The sequence below is a fragment of the Nicotiana tabacum genome, chromosome 1 (genome assembly GCF_000715075.1).
Source record: "Nicotiana tabacum cultivar K326 chromosome 1, ASM71507v2, whole genome shotgun sequence".
NCBI classification, from domain to species: domain Eukaryota; kingdom Viridiplantae; phylum Streptophyta; class Magnoliopsida; order Solanales; family Solanaceae; genus Nicotiana; species Nicotiana tabacum.
The window spans coordinates 214,962,071-214,983,386 of record NC_134080.1 but is presented as its reverse complement, the minus strand read 5'-3'; the positions used below and the strand labels follow the sequence as shown (position 1 = coordinate 214,983,386).

The window sequence follows — 21,316 nt, the reverse complement described above, 5'->3', positions numbered from 1 at the left end:
TCTCGACTCGGCCTCAAATCGTCCCGAATCTATCCAAATTCAGAATCATATCATCAATACATGCCAAAGGGACAAAGCCCATACGAGAATAATCAAATTAAACTTAAAATCCCGAAATTGGTCCAACCTGACCCCCGGGCCCACGTCTCGAAATTCAATAAAAATCACATCAGTAGAATCATCATCATCATCTCACTAGTCCATACATATCAAGATCATCAAAATCGGACCTCAAATGGCCTCTCAAATCATCAATTTAACTCTTCAATTTCAAGCCCTAATTTTCCCAACTCTTTCTCTAATTCTTCCCACAAGTTTCATGATTAAACAATGAAATAATCACCATAAACACAAGATACAAAGCCCAAGTAGCTTACCTCTCTATCAACACTTGATTCTCTCTTGAAATCACAGCTTGGAGCTCCAAAATTGCACAAAAATGATGAACAAATGGCTAAAAATCGCGAAGGGGCCTTTTTATACATTCTGCCCAGTACTTTCGCACCTGCGACCCCATAAACGTATTTGTGCTTCCACTTCTGCGAATTTCACTTATGTCACCAGGCCTCGCATATGTGGTCGCCTCACCGCCCATGCGGTATCACAGATGCGGTTACCAAGCCGCACATGCGCCTTTCTTCTACTCCTGCGGAGCTCCCACCTGCGTTCTCCAATCCGCAGATGCGGACATGACAAAAGCAGCAACATCAGCTGCATTTCCTCAAGTTCAACCTTCCCGAAAACTATCCGAAATCATTCCGAGGACCCCGGGACCTAAACCAAAAATACACACAAGTCACATAACCTTATTCAAACTCGTCCCAACCTTCGGAACGCTCAAAACAACATTAAAACACCAAAAATTACATCAAATTCAAGCCTTGGATTCCAAAACTTCCAAATTACGTTTTTGATAAAAAAAAATCCAATCAAACCACGTCCGAATGACCTGAAATTTTGCACACACGTCACAAATGACACAACAGAGCTACTGCAACTTCCGAAATTCCATTCCGGCTTCTATATCAAAATCTCACCTATCAACCGGAAAATGCCAAAATTTCAATTTCACCAATTCAAGCCTAAACCTTCCACGAACTTCCAAAATGCATTCCGATCACACTCCTAAGTCCCAAATCACCTAACGGAGCTAACCAAACCATAAAAATTCCGATCCGAGATCATATACAAACAAGTCAAAACTCGATCAAACCTCTCAAATTCCAGGCTTCAAACTGAGAACTGTTCTTCCAAATTCGTTCTGATTACCTTGAAAACCAAAACCAACGATTTACATAAGTCATAACACATCATATAGGGCAAGTCATGCCCGGGAACTGACGAGCAAGGTGCAAAAGCTCAAAACGACCGGTCGGGTCGTTACAGTTAAACACAAGAATTTTAATATCTATAAGTTAGGAATTATTCAAGCTTGTATTCTTGGTGATAGTGAACAACTGTAGCTAAGCCTTAATTCTTTGTGGGATTCAACCCCGGACTTGTAAATCAGATTATATTTGCAATGATCGCTTGTCCTTTTTATAAGGCATAGTTGGGCGTGATCAAATTTTGGCGTCGTTGCCGGGGAACTAACGGTGTAGATGTATGTGTACATATTTCTAGGTTGCAAGTTTGAACTATTATTTTTGTTTTTGTGTATTTGATTATATATTTATTTTTAATTTTTTTATTTTGATCTGAGAGACATAGCATCTTAGAATTATGAGAGTTTTGATGTTGGTAATTCTACTTTTGATCGTCGTTATGCATATCGTGGAGGAAACCACGCAGGGCAAAATTATCAAAATATTCCCGAAAGCGAGTTATGTGCACCAACTCAATCTTATGTGTGGAATGTGTGTGATATGTGTGATGATCAAGATGGTCACTTTCATGGTTGTGCTTATAGTTCTTATCTTCCCCCAATCCCGTACTTTGATGGTTCTTCTTTTTCTTGTGAAGTTAATAGGAACAAAGAATCCAGGGATGATAACCAGAAAAAGATCAAAGATATGTTAAAATATTGCATGGAACTATCTGATAAGAGACCACGACAGATACAAAGGCAAGCGACAACTATTCACAACTTGGAGGCTCAAGCGAATAAATTAATTGAACCTTGTAAAGCGCAACAAGTTGATATTGTGGATAGTAGCCAATATGAGCATGAATTGGCTGCAGAAATTGCCATTATACTAGAGGATTTAAAAAAATACGAGGATGAGCTAGAGAAGGCCAGAGTAGAACATCAAAATCAAGCGAACTAGATTTTGAGGATGTCGATGTCGATGTCGATGTCGTAAAAGAGATACTAGGGTCAACCAAGGATATTGAGGATACATATTTAGTTGACTCTATTGTCATTAGTGTTGAGAATGTAGACAGTCCCAATGTTCATGTAGTTGAGCGCATTGGTCCTCACTCCAAGCATTTTTCAACATTGTGTTTGGATGATGATATAGAAATAAAGTCATCCGATCCACTTGAGGAGTCAAGGAAAGAGGAACAAGGTGCTTACATTCTGGAGTTCTTCTTGCCAGAAAGTCGAAAATACACATCTCATCTAAAGGCCAAAAAGTGCAGAATACTACATTATTTTATTGGGATAGTCAGATTCATTCCACCACCCCAAGAGCATGATCATAGAGCAGAATCAAAACTTGGGGTCCAATTCATAAGTTCAAAGTGGAGGCAAAAAAATGGTTCATGTCGTGTCGCGACGTTAAATCAAGTGTTTGTTGGGAAGAAGCCCAGCTTTACTGCTTTCTTTTAATTTTTTTATTAATTTTTTTAATTATATTATTTTTGTAGTGTCGATTTTTGATTTTATAGGAGTATGGAAAGCAAATTTATTGGAAGGATGCAACAACAAACCAGATGGTTGGAACTAAGTGTGAGGTACCCGCACAAAGGACCAAGCCCGGGAGAAGTCTGAGTACCCCATGAGCTGCTAGTGCTTCGGCCTTTGGCCTACCAGGGAGTTTCTTTTACCCTCTTATTAGTAATGGTGTGCATTGGGGACAATGCACAATTTTAAGTGTGGGGTGAGGAAATTGTCTGGGTGACTTTCTATACTATTTTAGTTGTGGTTTAATTGAATAATTATTTTATATTTTTTTAGAAAAACGAAAAAAAGGGATTGGACTTTTCCCGACGATGAATATCCTAGACAATTTTCTTGAGGGATTTAAGTCTAAAGAAAAAAAAAGATAAACAAGATTTTCTTTGTAGGTAGTGTAGTAATTCCCCATTGATTTATCTTTGTGCCGCGATTCTTTTCCAAAGGTTTTGTTTGAACCGGGTATAATTAGTATTTTTTTTAGGAATATGAGCCATTGTGTTGTATTTTGAAATGAAGCAATATCTCTTGACTTTGTTTTCCTTGAGAATAGTGAGTACTTTGGTTGTGACGTTTAGGCTCAATTTTTTACTCTTGTATAAGTACCTTAAATTGTATGATTTTAACTTTGCATAACTGCTTTGACTAGAGTGTCTTGATGAATCCAATCCTGAGTGAGTTATGTGTCATATGTGTGAGAGGTTTGGGTGTTATTCTGTGCATTGCATTTGATGCCTAGAACTTGCCCCGTGTGTTTGCAAAGCAAAATAATAGTTTTGTTCAAGTGATATAGGCGTTTCTTTGTTGAGTCATATGTATATTTTACCCGCCTAATTGTTATGTATCGTAGTTAACCCCTTTGAGCTTGTAATTCTATTTCTTTGGCAACCACATTACAAGCCTTACCCATTTGTTTGAATTAACCATCTATTTGAACCTTCTAACCTCTCATGAGCACTTGAATTGTTAAGAGCTGTGTAAAAGTTAAAGTGTGGGGTGATTGGTTTGACTTTTGAGTGGAACTAATGAAATAAGGAGAAAGGTACACTATTTTGAAAAAGTAAGAGCCACATGAATAAAAAAATAAAAGAAAAGAAAAGAAAAAAATAGTTGTATTGTTACGAAAAAAATCCTTGATAAGTGGTGACTCTTGATGTAATTGTGTTTGTGCTTAAAGAAGTATGGGGTAAACTACATTGATGTGAAGGTGGAGTTTGGTTTGACATAAGTATGTGGTTTGAATGTTAAAGTGTATGTATTAAAGTGCTTAGGGAGGCGTAGTCACTCTTATATTTAAATGTATCTTACCCGTCCCGCAGCCTACATTACAACCAAATAAAGTCCTACTTGATCCTAGATTGAATGAGCTCGATTAGTAGAGTAATACACTACGGGCAAGCCTATGGTGCATCTTTTGTGGCATATGAATGTTATTTCTGAGAGTGAATGAATTCTTTCTATCTTGAGTTCCTAAGTGTTCTTAAATTTTATTGTGTAGAACTACTCTCTTTTGTTGTGTGAGGGCACTTGGTTCATGAAGGTAAGGTAATGTCATTGACCTCTATGTTAGAGTAAGTGGGTGAGTTGTGAATAATGCATGGTACTCATGAGTCAAATCTTGAGGTTAAGCTGTTACGCTTTTGTGCTTAATATATTTTAAATATTCTTGGTGCGATGAGTTAGGAGAATTGTTTAAAAAAAAGGTTGTGTCTATATAAAGTGTAGTTTGATTGCTCGAGGACGAGCATTGTTTAAGTGTGGGGTGTTGATGATAGGCTATAATTACGTATTTTAGTCACTTATTACACTTTAATTTACTACACTTTAATTGAGTTTGAGCTTTAACCACTAGTGTTTTGCACTAACTGTGTGTTTTACGCCTTGTAGGAGTGATTCCGAGCTATATAGATATTAAGGAATAAATTCAAGTGATTTGGAGCTTTGAAGTCTGAGTAAAAGCCCAAGGAATTAGGCTGGGATCGTGTTCGGAGATCAACGGATGATAATTAAGAGCGAACGAAGAATCGAGTAGGCATATTGCGCACTGTCTAGTACAATGCACATAACGTTTTACTCAGAATTCCATTTGGGATCCACAATATATGGTTGGAAAGCTAACTCAAAGGGCTACAACTTTCATGTTTTATGTTTTTCCAAATTCCAAACAGAACAGGGTGAAAAATATGTGTCAATAGCGCAGCCGCATTCAGGTTGCGGTCGTCAGGCAGAATCAAAGTGGATATGCGCGGTCTGAGCGCGGTCCAAGCGCGGCCGCGCACATTCTGTCCGAAAAATATGTCCTTTTTTGCGTAGGAGAAGGTGTAATTGTTTGGTTCCAACCCTACTTGGTATATATAATGGGAAAACGGTATTTTGAAGAGGTTGAACAGATTTGAGACACAGATTCGACCTATGAAGCAGAGACACAATAGGAGCAAGGCGGGGAATTCTTCTACGAGTTTTTCCTTCCTCTTCCTATTTTTCATTGTTGGTTATGACTTTTAGTATTGTAGTTTTACATGCTATTATAAATAGCTAATTTGTTATCTAGGGTTTGGATGGAACCTTTTGTAGGATAAATTCTTGTTATGTTTTTATATAATTGAGCCGTAGTATTTTCTCTATTTGTTCAACTACATTATTCTTGTGGTTGACGAAGGGCCCTCAATTAGCTATGCCTATTTAATATGTATTATTTGAGAGAGAGTACATATTTAGGTAGTTGTTGAACAACATCACTCCCGACGTATGTGAGGAATCAATAACCAAGGGTTTAAAGGTGGGATTAGGGATAACGAAACCTTGGGTGCGATCTAAGTGAGCTGTAATTAAAGCCAGCTAGCGTAACTCGGGAGAGTATGTCTAGTAAATTGTCGTAATTACTCGGGAGAGAATTACAACACGCAGAGCGCTCATGATCGGTAGAGAATACTTAGGCGAAATTATAGAAGACATAGCGGGAAGGATTCCGACAATTGGGAAAATTATAATTCTAGACCTCCTTAATGTCTCTAACCCTTAGTATATGTAGTTGTTAATTTACTATTTTAATTTGTTAGTTAGTTAGTTAAACACAAGAATCTTAATATCTATAAGTTAGGAATTGTTCAAGCTTGTATTCTCTGTGGGATTCGACTCTGGACTTGTAAACCGGATTATATTTACAACGACCGCTTGTCTTTTTTATAAGGCATAGTTGGGCGTGATCAGAGAGCATAGGAGTTGTTTCCGTTAGACCATCTGCTGAAGAAAAGATGAAAAGAAGTTGTGGCAACAAGCAGTAATAACAACAAGATATTAAGAAAACTGAAGCAAAAGATAGCAATCAAACAGTAGGTAGTGATCGCAATATGAGAATAAAAAGATACAATACTAAAACTAAAACTAAAACTACGGGAAGGAAAAAGTAAAATGCTCGACTACCTACTAACTTTCTACTCTAATTCTCGACGTCCACATCCTCCTATCAAGGATTATGTCCTCGGTAAGCTCAAGTTGTGTCATATCTTGCCTAATCACATTTTCCCAATACTTCTTTGGTCTACCTCTACCTCTCCTCATACCCACCAAGACCAATCTGTCAGGCCTCCTGACTGAGGCATCTCTGTGCTTCTCCTCCTCACACGTCTGAGTCACCAGAGTAATGATTTTAGAAACCAATGGCAGTGCAATCCATCAAAGAATGGATAGACGGTGAGAAAAAGACCATCCCTGCATCATATTTGAATATAGTAATAAAAGCTAGCCCAACACCTTTTCTAGCTTCCAAAGTTGCTCTCATATATAAGCATAAGTTGTTTTAATCCCAAAATAAATAATGCAAATGAAAACACATACCAAGAAGAATATAACAGCTGTAAAGATTGGTTTGCATATCTTTTCCTTTCTATCATGACATGACTGAATCTTGTTTACTAGTGCCTTCAACAATGTTGATGAAAAGGAAGATCAGAATTGCCAAAGCTAATATAGAAATCTGTTGCATTTTCTTATGTTCTTTTTCACCATAATGTAACTTCTTCTTGGTTGAACTTCCTGGGAGTAATCCATAACCACAGCAAGCCAAAACAGAGGATTGGTTATTTAGAGGAGGAGTGGGAGTCTCGGCAGGTAGCCATTTGTAACTACAGGAATTCACAGTTAAAATATCCAAACTGAATACCAACCAAACAGATTAAACAAACTGATTTTTTTTTAATTTGGTTTTAAATTTATATGGTTTGTTTTGGTTTTATTTTATAAAAAATCAAGGAAAAATCAAACCAACACGACAAATTACATATACAAATTTGATAAATATATATTAAAAAATCGAACCGCGAACACTCCCTATGTGTAACTTAAGACCTCCAAAAGAGCATCGGTTACCCCTAATGCTTTGTCAAGTTTATGATACCAACAATATCCACATTATCCAACAGCCACAATAATTTCAATACGCTAAAATAAGTGCTTATAGGCAAACCACAAAGCTCAACAAAATGACTGACTTTAGAATAAGAGGAATGGGGAAGAGGAAGAAAAGAATGAAGAGAAGGTATAATCTCAGATAACACCATCTCTTCAAACAAGTTAACCACAAGATATATTAGACAGTCAATTGCAAAACCAATCACTCCTGCTGTCCGGTAGCCGGTTACAGCTGTTTCTATTTCCTTCTCAGTTCAATGGCGGACACATGTTGTATGAAGCGGTATCATGTGACACCGCTACATCGGAAAATTTTACTAAATACATATAATACTATGTGGAACATGTCATATACAAAAAAATGACACCACTTGACAAAGCGTTATCCTTGGCACACTGGTTAAGTGCTTGATTTTGCTTGTAGAGGTTAGAGGTTTGGACCTCACTTTGAACACGTTTTTGGCTAATATTTGAGCGAGCCTCTATCGTTAAAAGATTGTTATTAAGTAGAATGGAACCGTGAACCTCTTCTAGCTTAAGACTCAACAAAAGGGAGCTCTTCCTCATTTACAAAATTGATAATATATGTTATTTGTCTTCTTCTCTAAATCTTGCTATGCTACTGCTCAGTCTCACCCGACAATGCATAGCGGGCTAGCATGCCATTATAGCCTTACGAACAAAAATAAAAACCTTACGAATAATATTTCTACTCGGCATTTCGTCGAGCATTTTGCATATGAAGCATTCATCCACACCAGAGTTTCTCCCTAACAACTCATACTTACACCTCATTTTCCAAGGAACAAAATGAAATATAACTGGACGAAAAGCCTAAAGTATTACAAAATTCTACTTCTATAGGCATAAAATTTCAGTACAAACCCGCGTCACACAAGTGTCAAATTAAAACACATGAAGAATGAACTGCGATTTTCAACTTTAACTGAACGAATAAGGTGCAAATTCAAAACGAAAATCAAACTCTGAACTATTATTAACACCACACAAGCATAATCAACAAATACCTATTCGGATTTTGAAAAGAAAAATGTAAACTTTCGACTCAATGTGAGCAAACTTTGCATTATATCGTACTCTAAACTCAAAAAGAGAACATAATAATACCAATAGATTGGTTGAAGAATTACCTGAGAATAGAAACATTTGAGTACCACGAAGCTCGGAGACGAAAAGAACGGGAAAAGCGCCTGCTATATTTAGCTTGTATTTGTACTTCAGTAAGAGCGAGTTACAAATGCCATTACAACTTCAGATTACGATTTGTAGGTTGCATTACTCAGTTGCTAATTGATTTCTGAGTCGCATTTATATATTGCGAATTTGTTCTTCAATTCGATTATCAGTCGCATTCGTTAATCAAAAGTGATTTATCATGCTAAAACATGAGTCGATCGCTCGTTAGGGACGGTTTATAGATCATTCGTCAATTGCTATTTATAAGTCGCATTGTTAATTTTCCGTTAGTTTAGCTGCAACAACCACAACGCAAGAACCAATTCCTTTATGAGAAATTGAAAACGTCAAAGTAAGATGTGGCTTATAAATAGGAAGATAAGGTGTTAACACGCTAGGGGTTGTTACTCACGCAAGTGAAAGGGCATTTTGGAACACTAAGTGCGGCTAGTGGTTGTTTCGCCTATACCACTAGAATCGTTTCGGCACCTTGAGTTGTTACCAATAGTAACGCAAAAATCCTTCCTAGAACTACTGGATGCGATATCCACAAGTCATATTTGCCACTTGTGATTTATGAGTTGCATTTATCAATTGTGATTATAAGCTGCATTGTCAAATGCATTTTATAAGTCGCATTTGTCAATTGCAATTTATCCATTCTCAATTGCTCGCATTTCAATTGCAATTTATAAGTCGTTTTTTTGTTGCGATTCATAAGTCGAAAATTCACAAATACGACTTATAAATTGCAATTGACAAATCTGACTTGTAAATGCATTTGTTATTTTTTTAAAAAATTTAATAGCGTTATCCTTCATCTGTTAGTCGCATCTTAAATACGTATTTGGGGAAATTTATACATAGCAAAGGTATTAATTGGCCAAAAGTTAAACTATGTGTTTCTCATTTTCCTTTACTTGTCCCATCTCTAAGCTGCACAATTAAAGTTTCTTATGGTAAATAGTTTTTTATTTAATAATAACATGAAGTGAAATTTGTACACATGGTTTTTCTAAAAGCAATTTTTTAAAAGACTAGCTAAACATTGAATTATGCTTAGATTGTCATATAATTTGGCCAAATACAATTTACTACTTTCCAAAATACTTATTTTAAAACTCAAAAGTAATTTCAAAATGAAATCACTAAAATCACCTTTTGAAGTTTAGTCAATAACAGTAAGGAAACCGCAAGCTTACAATTTAATTAGGATAAATCGTCAAAATATCTTTTATTGTACGTATATTTTAAACTCTTTTTTCTCTATTGCATTTTGAGGAAATTCCTACATTTATCATTGATTCTAATAGCTCTCTAAGGGTGTGTTTGGTATGAAGGAAAATATTTTTCATAAAAAAATATTTTTTTGGAAAATATTTTTCTTGAAAATGAGTGATTTTATTACTTATTTTTCCTTGTTTGGTTGGTGAGTGAAAAACTTTTTTCGAAAAATATTTCTAATATTTGATTAGAGAGTATAAAATATTTTTAGAAAAATATTTTTTATGCTACTTTTTTCAACCCACCTTCCCCGTGTTTCCTATATTACTACCTTCCCTTTTTTCACATAAGTACAACGTTAAAATTTGAGCTCCATATTTTTTTTTTTAAGTAATTTAATGTGCTTGAAAGTGTTTTAGAAAATGTTCCCTCGGGAAAAACATTAAAATGGAGGGTATAATTAAGATATTCCTAAATAATAAATCATTTCCCTTTTAGTTATAGCAAAATTACTTACGGTACTGAAAGCATAGTTCGTCCCTTTGTATTACAATTCCTCAATTGAAAAAATTTATTCAGAATGAGGTCGTCATCATCGTCAAAGCAAGCTGCAGATAATAGTCGTGGTATTAGCGGTCACCTACTGACCCTTCATCAACGCCTTTACCATGCTCTCAATCTCGGCACTAGGTAAAATTTCTTAATTTTTCAAATCAGTTTTGAGGATTTGAATGTAATTATGGACCTGAATAAAGCAGAGTAGGCATAGATTAGATGATTTGTATAGTGGACCCAAACTAGTTTTGATATTGAGGCGTAATTGATTGGAGACTTATACAACATTGTAATTTTGAACGTTTGGGCTCCAATGTTTATTTAAGCCGTATGAAATTTATTCCTCCTACAAATAGTAATGTATTGGAGCTCCCATGGCTTTGATGAACCAATTCTGGTATTTAAATGGAGAAGAGTAGAGAGATAGGCTCGTTATCTGCAGAGTTACCAAGGTGGAAACAACAGACTTCTCGGTCAAACAAAAGTAATGGAATAGGATGTGGATTTATCATCATAGATAAGTGATAATTATTTCCTTTTGTATGTAATCTCGGATCCTATCTGCCTAAGCCGTGGGCAGAGTTACCCGGTACTCGTGCTGGTGGAAGGTAGCAGGTACCGGTCGAATAGTCGAGGTGTGCTCAAGCTGAACCGGACACCACCATCATCAAAAGAAAAAAGTACTTAATCTTGTAATTGAATCTCTTTATGCTTGGTTGTGAGGCTCTTTTGGATTCAACCAAGACACTTATAATTGGTCAGGTTGCAATTGGACTAAGAGAGGATATATATTGGAGTCCTTGCTGCTTGATGACACTCCATATTTACCTTTATAAACTTTTTTGCGGCGGAGCTGTAGCTGAATCTTTTGATTACCATTAGTGTATGTAACTGAAAACAAGTTAAGTTGCATTGTGCTTGGAATATAGCTGACTGGATCTAGATGATCGTGGTGTGAAGGGGAAAAAAGAACAAGATGATTAGATTTCAATAGGTTGACCAGATTCTGATGCTGTAACTCAAGGGAACTTATGTCTGCCAATTAGCAAATGGCAAAAGGGGAAGCATTTGAAACGCTTAAACCAAGAGATAAGTTAATTAATATTGTCTTGCTTCAAAATGTAAAACCTCCTTATACTTGTATGATTTGGAAAATCTGAATACATACAAGATAGCTATGGAAAGAAGTTGTCTTATGTGCACTAAGAATGGGTGAGTAAGTCTTGTATCTGCGAGAAACTTTGATATAAAAACCATAATAGTTAGTTCCTTGGATGGGGAAATCTCAGCAGCCATTCCAGAGATTTTTTCTTCATTTTCTTTCTAGAAGTTAATTTGACCTCTGATATTATCAGTCAATCATTAATCAATCACCAATTCTCAATCCAAACTAATTGAGTTCGGCCATATGAATTGTCTGATATGTTTCCCCAAAAGAAGTTGATTTGCCTTTGGATATAACTGATAGCTGTGCTTCATTTATCTGAAGAAAGGACAGAGCTGAATTGATAGCCGCTATTCATGATATGTCTCATGTCGATATAAGATGCAAAGTCCACTCCAATCAAAACAGGGACGTGATTACTTGAATAACAGGGTTGTTTAGGATTGATAATCAGAGCGAGCATCGTTTTCTTGATATGCATTTCTTGATTTTTTCTTGATATGCATTGGTTCTAAAATCCCTTTCCAATATTCCTCAAAGATGATACTTGAAACAACATTTGCTTCCATGGTTAGTGAAAACGGAAGGCACAATAAGGATGTTTTTCTACTGGGGCGACAATCATTTAATGTGACACATCCTATTCTTTACTAAGTTGTTTGTTTCCTGTAGATATTGCGATGACGGGGTTCAAAAGCTGCATTTTTCTGATATTGAGATGCAAAGACTAGTACTTCGTTCAGTTGATGCATTTCTTGATAATATATCTGCTGAGTCATTACAACACCAAGTTGTGAAGGTAATTTGTCTTCCAGTTACCAATCTTGTATAAATTTGGAGAGCACTTAATCTCATATTTTGTTGGTTGGATCGCCTGTTATATGTTACGACGAAAGTGCAAGAGATAGAAACGAACTACAACTTGGAGATGCATCATGTTCATACATTATTTGTTTAGAATTTTTTTTGCTTTTGTTATGCAAGAATATGTGTTATGGTACTTGTGGGAACTTTAGCCTTTCTGAATAAAGTTAACTGGAACAATCGATCCATGTGATACAAATCACATTAAAGGGCAACCCGATTGCACTAAGATCCTGCTAGTCGTTGGATCCAGACCACCTTGCTACCCCTAAAATTTTCCTTTATTTACAGAAAGAGTGGCGAAGTTTAGGTTGCCTTTGTAACAGCAAGATTTGATGTTGAACCTCTTACTGTGAATGTGGATAGAAAACCACAACGAAAGGATAAGATTCCAGATAGTCAGTTGATTTCTTATGCTAGAAAAAGAACATACTTGTGCATAGTTTAACTTGTAGATACTGGTCCTAAAGAAGAACTCTCTACCAATACTTGGCTTCTCACTATGTTTTGCTCTTTTTCTTCCCTTTTCTTTTAAAAGCATATATCATAAGTAATTCAAATTCCCTGTTTTATTTTAGGAAGGTATTGTAGACTTGACTGGTGACATGTCCTGTTAGTTGTGTGATCTCTTGCGGGGAACTCTACCTGTTTGAATAACTTTCTACATCTTTTTCACATCTATTGTAGTTTAACCTCTGGTATTTTTTTCCCATGCCAGGAGTCAGTCAGTGACATAGTTGCAGCTGTAGGAAGTATTCTAGCATCAAAAAGTGCAGCCACATTAAGATTGGCCTCAGATGTAGCTGTAAAGATCGTCCGCATCATACCAAGTACAATGCTGCAACCTCATTTGGCCAATCTCATCCATCCTTTGTCATCCTTGTTAAGTTTCCAGCAATTACGAGTTGCTATATCTTGTGCCTCTGCCTTGAATTTGATTTTATCAAATCTGAGTTCTAAAAGAGAGAAAGAGGTTTGGGAGATCTTAAAAACCACAAACGTGGTTGGTAATCTAGGCCAGAATGTTAAAGGATACTCCAGTGACAATAAGCCAACTGAGTACTTTAAAGAGATGGCCTCTCTGTTAAGTAAAATTTTGTGGCGTTGGCCTCTTTCTCGGTTCCGTGTTTGGACTGATACGAAATTGTTGAATATCTTAGATACTGTCAAGCTCAATCCTGACTGCTCCATCAGAATTGCTGTTCTGCAGCTATATTCTGCTTTAGGTATTCATATATCCTGCAGATTTCTTACCTTTCTCCTCTCTTGGCTTAGACTCATGATATTGCATTCTTACTTTGGGTGGCAGCTCTATGTTGCAATGGAACTAAGAAGCTTTTGGAGGATGGAGAAGGTCTTGTAAAATTTTTGGTGGACAGTTTGGACAGTTCAAACCCTCATTCGGTCCAGATTGAGGGATTAAGACTTGCCCAATGTTTAACGGTAGCAATTGAAACTGAACTATTATCCTTTATCCTACTTAGAAGCTCAAGTTTATTTCGCTCGCTTACATTGATATATTTTATTAATTGCTCAGAAAAGTGAACAAGGATGTTCGAAAATTAATAAATCGTCTTGTGAGCCCTTTGTGAAAGCCGTGATTACCTTAATGAGTAACTGGAGTTTTGATGCTGGAAAGCTTGCTAAGTGCCAAATGTCAATACTAGTTGAAGTATGCCGTTTGGCTCTGATCACTCGTTGGGCAGGGGACCACCAATTTTATCTTTGGAAGGCAGGAGTTGATGGGGTTCTTCTTAGTCTTCTCATAGGAAATTCTGACACTACTCAGCAGTCTCTGCGTAGCTTATCTCTACAAGAACAAATCATCAAGTTAGAAGAGGTTTTTGATAAATATGTTCTACTTCCACTGAGACCGTATGTTTGGGATATTCTTGGATGGCTTGCAGCAAATTGTATGGAAGATTTCTCCCCCAAGATGCATGGAAATGAGACTTCGTTTAATGCTCTTGTTATTTGTGCATGGTAATCGAAACCAAAATCTTGGTACAATTTCAACTTTCTCAACTTTATATATATATGTAAAGTTCATTTATTTATAGTGAGTACAAGTGTAGAAATTCTTAATATATATAGTTTATTTATTTACAACGAGTACAAGTGTAGAAAGTCTTAATGAGCATATTGACATGAAACAAATTCCCTAATCAATGTGTGTGTGCTTCTGTTTGTTTTTGTCTTTGAAAGCTTGGCCTTCGCGGATTCTATACTCATAGCTCGCCAAATTTCTCAAGGGAGTGTTTGTCATTCATCAGAGAGTGAACCAGTGATCTAGGGCAGTCCTTATGATGATTTATTCTCCCAGCAAGTACATTGCTTCTGAAACAAGGTTTATCCTATCTGAAGTTCTGGCACTGAAGGGAAAGGACTATGTGGAATATTTACTGGATAGTTTGAAAGCGGTATCTTCTGGAAACAAGTTTGGAATACCGAGTAATTTTAGACTTGTCATAACCTTGATAACTCTGGCATGTTATTCAGCTCTGCCAAAAATTCGTAAGCATGTAATTCAGCACGGAGGAATACCCACTCTGTTGAGCTTCATTAGTTGGTGGTTAGATAATCCTGTCCACCTAAATAGATCCAGTGTGGCTCCTCATGTACAGAACTATTTCAGTGAAAGGACTTGTTGCTGGCCTTCTTCTGAAGATTGGGAAGGTGAAGATATGCTTTTACTTTTTGGACTTATGGCTCTTGGTGAGTTGATAAATGCGAAAAATTGCGGTGGTCTCTTTTGTAATCAGATGGAGTCGCGAGCTGCTTTTATCAGAGAACTTCAAGAGATCTGTATTAACAATTCTAATCCTGGACCACGATGGTACGCTGCTTATATCCTTTGCCATTTTGGATTATACGGTTTTCCAAGTAAGTTTGGGAGAGAGTTTCGAGAACTCCTTACTGACAATGAACATACTGATGCGGAGCTTATAATTAAAAATCAGGAACCAGTGCATGTCCATGGTGTTATTCTTCTGGTTAGATGCCCATCATTGTTACCTCTTGAAGAATTGCTTAAAGAGAAAGATTTTGGTTCTTCCTTAAAGCTGGATTCAGATTCATGCAATAGGTTAATCACCAAAGTTCGTCTCTCAGCTCATGTTGATTGCCAGTCATTGACAAAGTTATTGGAGTATATCTATTCGGGATTCCTTGAAGCAGGAGAAGACCTTGTGAAAAAGTTGAAAATTTTAGCCAGACATTGCAATTTGCAACCTCTGGTACAATTGCTTTATGGAAGAAATCCGAAATGGGGAACTCCATTCCCAAGTTCCGACATTACCTCTGCTCTTGGGCCAGCTGGACGTAATTTTTCGTATGAATCCTTTTTCACAACTCATTTTGGGAATTTGTAGATTGTATTAGACGTATAGACTTTATTTTTGTCCTTTTGGTTTAAATTCTCTTTCAGTATTCATTTCCCGGCATTGTTATGTTGTGGTGGATGCACAGAACTATTTTTGATTTATCCAGATACAATAGTTTATTTAGTGTGAGGTCTAGTAAATCCACAGGGAGGCAATTAATATCATCACTTGTTCTTTCACCAAATGGCTGTTCACTGGCTAACAGCCTGTAGACTTTACAGAGAATGGATAACATCTGAACCTGTCATTAATGCTTTAAGTATGTTTAACGATGAAGGCTAAAGACTTTTCTAATATGAGTTGTTGGAATTGTTCATTGACTTTTTATACTGTGTTAGATATGTAGATACACCCTCAAAGAGGGATGATTTTTAGCAATATTCCTTTTGTATCTTAATTTATCCTTCCTATCAGTCCCCCCACCCCAAAAAAAAAAAGAGTAAGATATGACATTCTTTTCCCTTTTGCTCTTGCTAATCAGGGATATTATTTTGGAGGCTGAAACTTCCCGACCAAGTAATGAGGACTGCAATTCTTGCTCCATATCTGTTTTACACCTGCATGTTCACAAAGTTGTACTATGGTCAAGTTGTGAATATTTACGGGCCCTCTTTCAGTCAGGAATGCAAGAAAGGTATTCCAAATAGGTTGCTTTTGTCACAAAACGAATTCATAGTTGAATAACTTGGTTTACCCCAGAGTTGGGACTTGTTGGGTTGCCAATATGATAGGATTTATTGCTGTACAGATACTTAAATGGCTTGATCCATATGGATTCATGACCTCTTAGAAATTTAAAAGTATGCTTTTGTTTTCTATTATGTGCCAGCAATTTAGTGTGGCTCCTGGTATGTTTTTGCTTTCTATTATGTGCAGCAATTTAGTGTGGCTCCTAGTTCTATTATGTGCCAGATGATTCTGTTTTCTCAAGTTTAGCAGTATGTTTTTGTTTTCTGAAGGTAGAACACTATGCAAACGAAAAAATAACTACATTATGGAGTTTATTTCCTTATTTGTTGCTACGTTAGCTTTCTTCCTTCACCTCTCAAATGTGTAGTTGATATTACATTTTTTGGTTTTGTTTCAGCCATTCGCTCACCATCAAGGTGCCAGTTTGTTGGGACTCCTTGGTTAAGTTAGTCAGCTGGTTCTACTCTGGTGAGTTGCCTAGACCAATATCTGGCTGTCTATGGGACAATCTGGATAAGGAGGAAAAGCTACACGAACTCCAGCCCTATGTAGAACTATGTTCACTTGCTCAATTCTGGCTCCTAGAAGACTTACATGACGAATGTTTTAGACTAATTGTATCAGTTTTGGATTCCTATCAATATTTGTCTATTAAAATTATACAGATGGCTGCTAATCTCAATCAGTGGAAGCTAGTTGAAGTTGCAGCAGAGTATCTGGCCCCTATGTATCATCATCTACGTAACTCAAGCGAGCTTGATGTATTGGATGAACATCTCATTGAAATTGTCCGCACTGCCTCAGTTCAGTTTTCTCAAAGAAATGGACACTTACTCTCATTGACATGATGTTTCTGCGCATATTTTAGATAATACGACTTCTTGGACATGGAGGGGATACTTTTCAGGCTTTGACAAGATTGGTTGAGTTTATGGTGTTTCAGTAATAGCTTGAAGGATCTAGGGGCATACTTTATCATCTGTCCACTCAAGGGGTTGCAAGCAAATGGTTTGATACAGTCTGCGGAAGTCCTTCCAACTCAATCAATCAATATCATTATGCTGTGTGATCGCTTTGCATCAACTGTATGCTTGTGTGGAAATCAGATCTTTTCTACAAGAAATATACATAGAAGAGTTTAACCTTTGTACAGCTTTGTATAGGAAAAGCTTGTCCAATGGTAGACCTTGTTCAAGTTTTCTCAGTAGGAAGCATCATCCTCAAAGGAGTTTTAGTTCCATGCGGGCAGAAGCCTAAGCATTCGTGCAAGTCCTCCTTTTGCAATGCCATCTTTTGCTGCCTCTGCTTTTATCGTCAGCTTTTGCCGCTATCATATATGGAAGTACACTCTGTGTGGTTCTTATTCATTTTAGCTCAACAAGGGTAAGGAACATCTTTCTAAGGGAGTTTTGATTTTGATGCGGACAGAAACCTAATCATTTAGGGGTTGTTTGGTACATGGGATAAGGATAATAATCCCAGGATAGATTTTGGGATTAATTTTATCCCATGTTTGATTTGGGGTATTAGCTAATCCCAGGACAACTTTTACACTAAAATGGTGGGATTAGTTATCCCATATAAAGGTGGGATAACTAATCCCACGGGATATTCCATTGTACCAAACGACCCCTTATGCATTCCTTTTGTTGCTGCCCCTGCTTTGGTTCTAAATACCGTTGTTCAAACTAAGGAACTCGGACAATGCATGTATAGTGGAAAAATCGTTCTGGTTCATGTGCTCTTTTGAGCTGTTTTAGCTATTATGGTGAGAAAAGGTGTTTTCTTTTTCTTTATAATGTCATCTTTTCTTTGTGGGAGCAGGGCCTTAGAAGGGGTGGATTTATGCTTACCGTGACACCGCTTCGTCGAAATTTTTTACTAAATATATGTATTTATACTGTATGGAAACAGATAAGTAGAAAAAAATGACACCACTTGACATAAATTGTATCTTGGTGTGTTGGTAATGTGCTTGATTTTTCTTTAAGAGGTCTCAAAGGTTCAAACCTTAACTAGAACATTTTTCATTTGCAAATACATTTCTGCGTACGCCCCTGCCTTAGGGTGTGATGTCTATGCGCCTCTTTTGAGGTGAGCCAAATTTTGCTGTGAAATGGCTACCTCAAATGAATGATGATTCCTTATGTTCAGATCGCGAAAAACTTTACTATGTGCTTCACACAACTTACACTAGTTGTGTGAGGCTTTGCTTTGTCCCACAATAAAGTGGACCTAACTGTTAGTTGTGTGATACACAAAATAAAAATTTCTCAGATAGCATATGGTCTGTTTGGCACGATAAAGTCATTTTTCAGTTTTTTTTTAGAAAGTAATTTTTTGGTGTTTGCTCATTAGAATAAGGGGGAAGCCATTTTCCTTACAACGTAAACTTCCAATACTAACTTCATACTACTTTTGCTCTAACGCTTAAGACATTATTATCAGTCTTTAGGATTCAAAAATTTCATCAAACCATTCTTCAATTTTTGATTTGATATTATTATTAATCTTGATTGTACATTTTTTGAAAATAATTTTTTACTCACTAATCAATCACCAAAAATATGTTTAAAGAATCTCCAGCAAAATCCTGTGAAATGACTTTCGTCACACCATAATTCTGTGCTGTAAAAAAACAGTAAGAGTAATGGTAGAAATCAATTTTGTGACCTAATAGTCATATTAAATAAATAAATCTGTTACCAGTTTCCTGCATCCACAAGACAACATATTTTTTTCCGTTTGTGCTCTAATATAATATAACTAAAACAAGCTCAAACAAATACTATCTAATAGTAGTATGTTATATGATTTTATCTGATTTTAATAGTATCACACAGCTGGATGCAAGCTCTTAGATAAGCTTTACCATGAAAAGTTGGAACACGTTTCCCCAAGCTTTACTATTAATATCTAGGAGTGTTTGTTCAGGCAATTCAGATTAGATATGAAAATTTCGGTTTGAATTTTTATCGTCGGATTGAAGAAATGACAATCCAAATCCAATCCAAATAAGCTCGGATTGGATCGGATTTTTTAAGTACGATTTCAGATTAATCGGTTTGGATATTTTGGATTTTCGGTTTTCAGCTTATAACTTGAGATGCTTCTTCTTTTTGTACAAAAATGAATATCCAAATGAAGTACTCATGTTAAATTGCCTCAAAAGTTCATCATTCTCACCGCAATCATCCAAACAAAGTATTAAAGTAATGAAATTATTATCAAGGAAATGCAACAATGGCATTAATACGGCCGATAAGAAGTAGCAACAGTAAAACTATGTCCAAATAGAAAGTATTCTGACTGTAACTAAGTAACTACTATTGAATATATAAGATAATATCTAATGGGTAAGGTATTGAACTTATCATATGGATAATGGGCTAAATATAACGTATAAAAATTCCGGATTTTCGGATATCCAAAAATCTGATGTACCAAATCCAATATCCAATATGAAATTTAAAAATTTAAAAATTAAATTCAAAATCCAATCCGTAATCTGTAAATCCAAGCCAAAAATCAACAAATTCGAATTTCGGTTTGGGTTCCAGGTTTCCCAACTATGCCCACTCGTATTAATATCCGCTCTGTTTTAAAAGGCAAAATTGGGACTCGCCCGAGGGCGGAGCACTCGTAAAACGCCCTTGGACTTATGTGTGAGGCTTAATTCCGTGAGACTTAGGCCTTGGCTATCGGGGCTTATGCCCCGGACACGTCCAGCGTACTAAGCTTTTCTAATAAAACTTTATGCAATTGTATATAACTAATGTGTGCGGTTAAATCTGGGGGGCCGATTTCCCCTTAACATAATACTCCGAAGGGTGATCCCGGAGGCACGGGATCTCGAGTCAGTCGCTTCCATCAAGGTCTGTCGATGCTTTGCCAAGGATAATACCGGCCGAAGCCCCGACGAACGCAGAAATCTCCCGAGGAATGCGCCCGGGGTCGATCAAGTCTATTCGAGCGGTTCGACGTCAGCTCACATACTACATAAAGCTAACCAGCTGTCACATCACATTCTCTTTCATCACACAATGTATTTTGTACTAAGTTTGAGCTTCCCCTTTTTATAAAAGGGGGTCATTAACGCCTTGCAGGGAAAGCTGCAATTATCCTACTCAAGTGCTATAATATCTTCTCTCTCTTTTCCTTTCTAATTTGCTTATCCCCATTGGCTCGAAGCCATTTATCTTCGATTACTTACTTGTTTGTTCTTTGTTTATCACTTGGTACTGGCCCAAAACCGTCTTCATATCCATCGCCTTTTTACTTGTTCTTCAGTACATAGCTTAGTATTGGCCGAAAAGAGCCTTATCTAATTGTATCTTTGACTGTTATCCCATCCCTGATTGGCCCCGACAGCTCGAGCTCGACTCGAATCACGACCCCGAGGTCCCCATCAACCGGTTCTGCATCCGGGCAACAGCCCCCTTCGGTTTGATTACTGCCTCATTTAACATGCATTTCATCTTCGAACTCCATATTGTTAGCATCAACTGCCCTAACAACTAGCTCGGGAATAGATCACGTATTTTTAGAAACTCATTTACAAATTTAATTGTCGTTACCATTTTCACGGTAAACAGTTTGGTGCCCACCGTGGGGCTAAAAATAATAGTGATTATTTTCTTGCTGGTTTCATTGCACAAATACCCATTATATTTCACACTTTTTCTTGTCCAAGATCCTTTGATTTCAGGTTAAAATGTCCGGCTCAGTAATCAAAGTCGAGAACGACTACCCCGAAAATCACGACGGAAACGGTGTGGCTGTTCCAGCAACTAGCACGACGTCGCAGGACCCCGATAACGCATCTGGATCGATTCAAGCGGACGCGGGCTTGCAAGGCGCGCAACAGTTCGACGAAGCCTCGCGCACCGATGGTAGCATAAAGCATATCGACCAACAGGAAGCTCAAAAAACCCCAGCCCCGGAAGAACAGGAAGTTAGTCTTTATGTTATTATTGAAATGTTGCATGC

The 21,316-nt window shown here is 37.0% G+C and overlaps 1 protein-coding gene and 1 long non-coding RNA gene across 3 annotated transcripts; one reads left to right on the top strand and one right to left on the bottom strand.

Moving 5' to 3' along the window:
• Positions 1–6,048: 6,048 nt before the first annotated feature.
• Positions 6,049–8,747, bottom strand: LOC107769797 (uncharacterized). Of its 2 annotated transcripts, XR_012694478.1 has the most exons (3): positions 8,401–8,747; positions 6,677–6,874; positions 6,049–6,550 (listed from the first exon to the last, which is right to left on the bottom strand). It is a non-coding gene; the product is annotated as an uncharacterized LOC107769797 (long non-coding RNA). The 2 variants fall into 2 exon arrangements; XR_001644486.2 differs by having other exon boundaries at positions 6,049–6,874.
• A 1,420-nt stretch (positions 8,748–10,167) lies between these two features.
• LOC107769796 (BTB/POZ domain-containing protein At1g04390-like) lies at positions 10,168–18,275 on the top strand. Its single transcript, XM_075256731.1, is given in 9 exon segments — positions 10,168–10,360; positions 12,063–12,189; positions 12,973–13,480; positions 13,564–13,697; positions 13,792–14,237; positions 14,460–14,541; positions 14,543–15,585; positions 16,119–16,271; positions 16,725–18,275. Coding segments are annotated over 9 exon segments (3,054 nt in total). The 5' UTR covers positions 10,168–10,250; the 3' UTR covers positions 17,176–18,275.
• Positions 18,276–21,316: the final 3,041 nt, after the last annotated feature.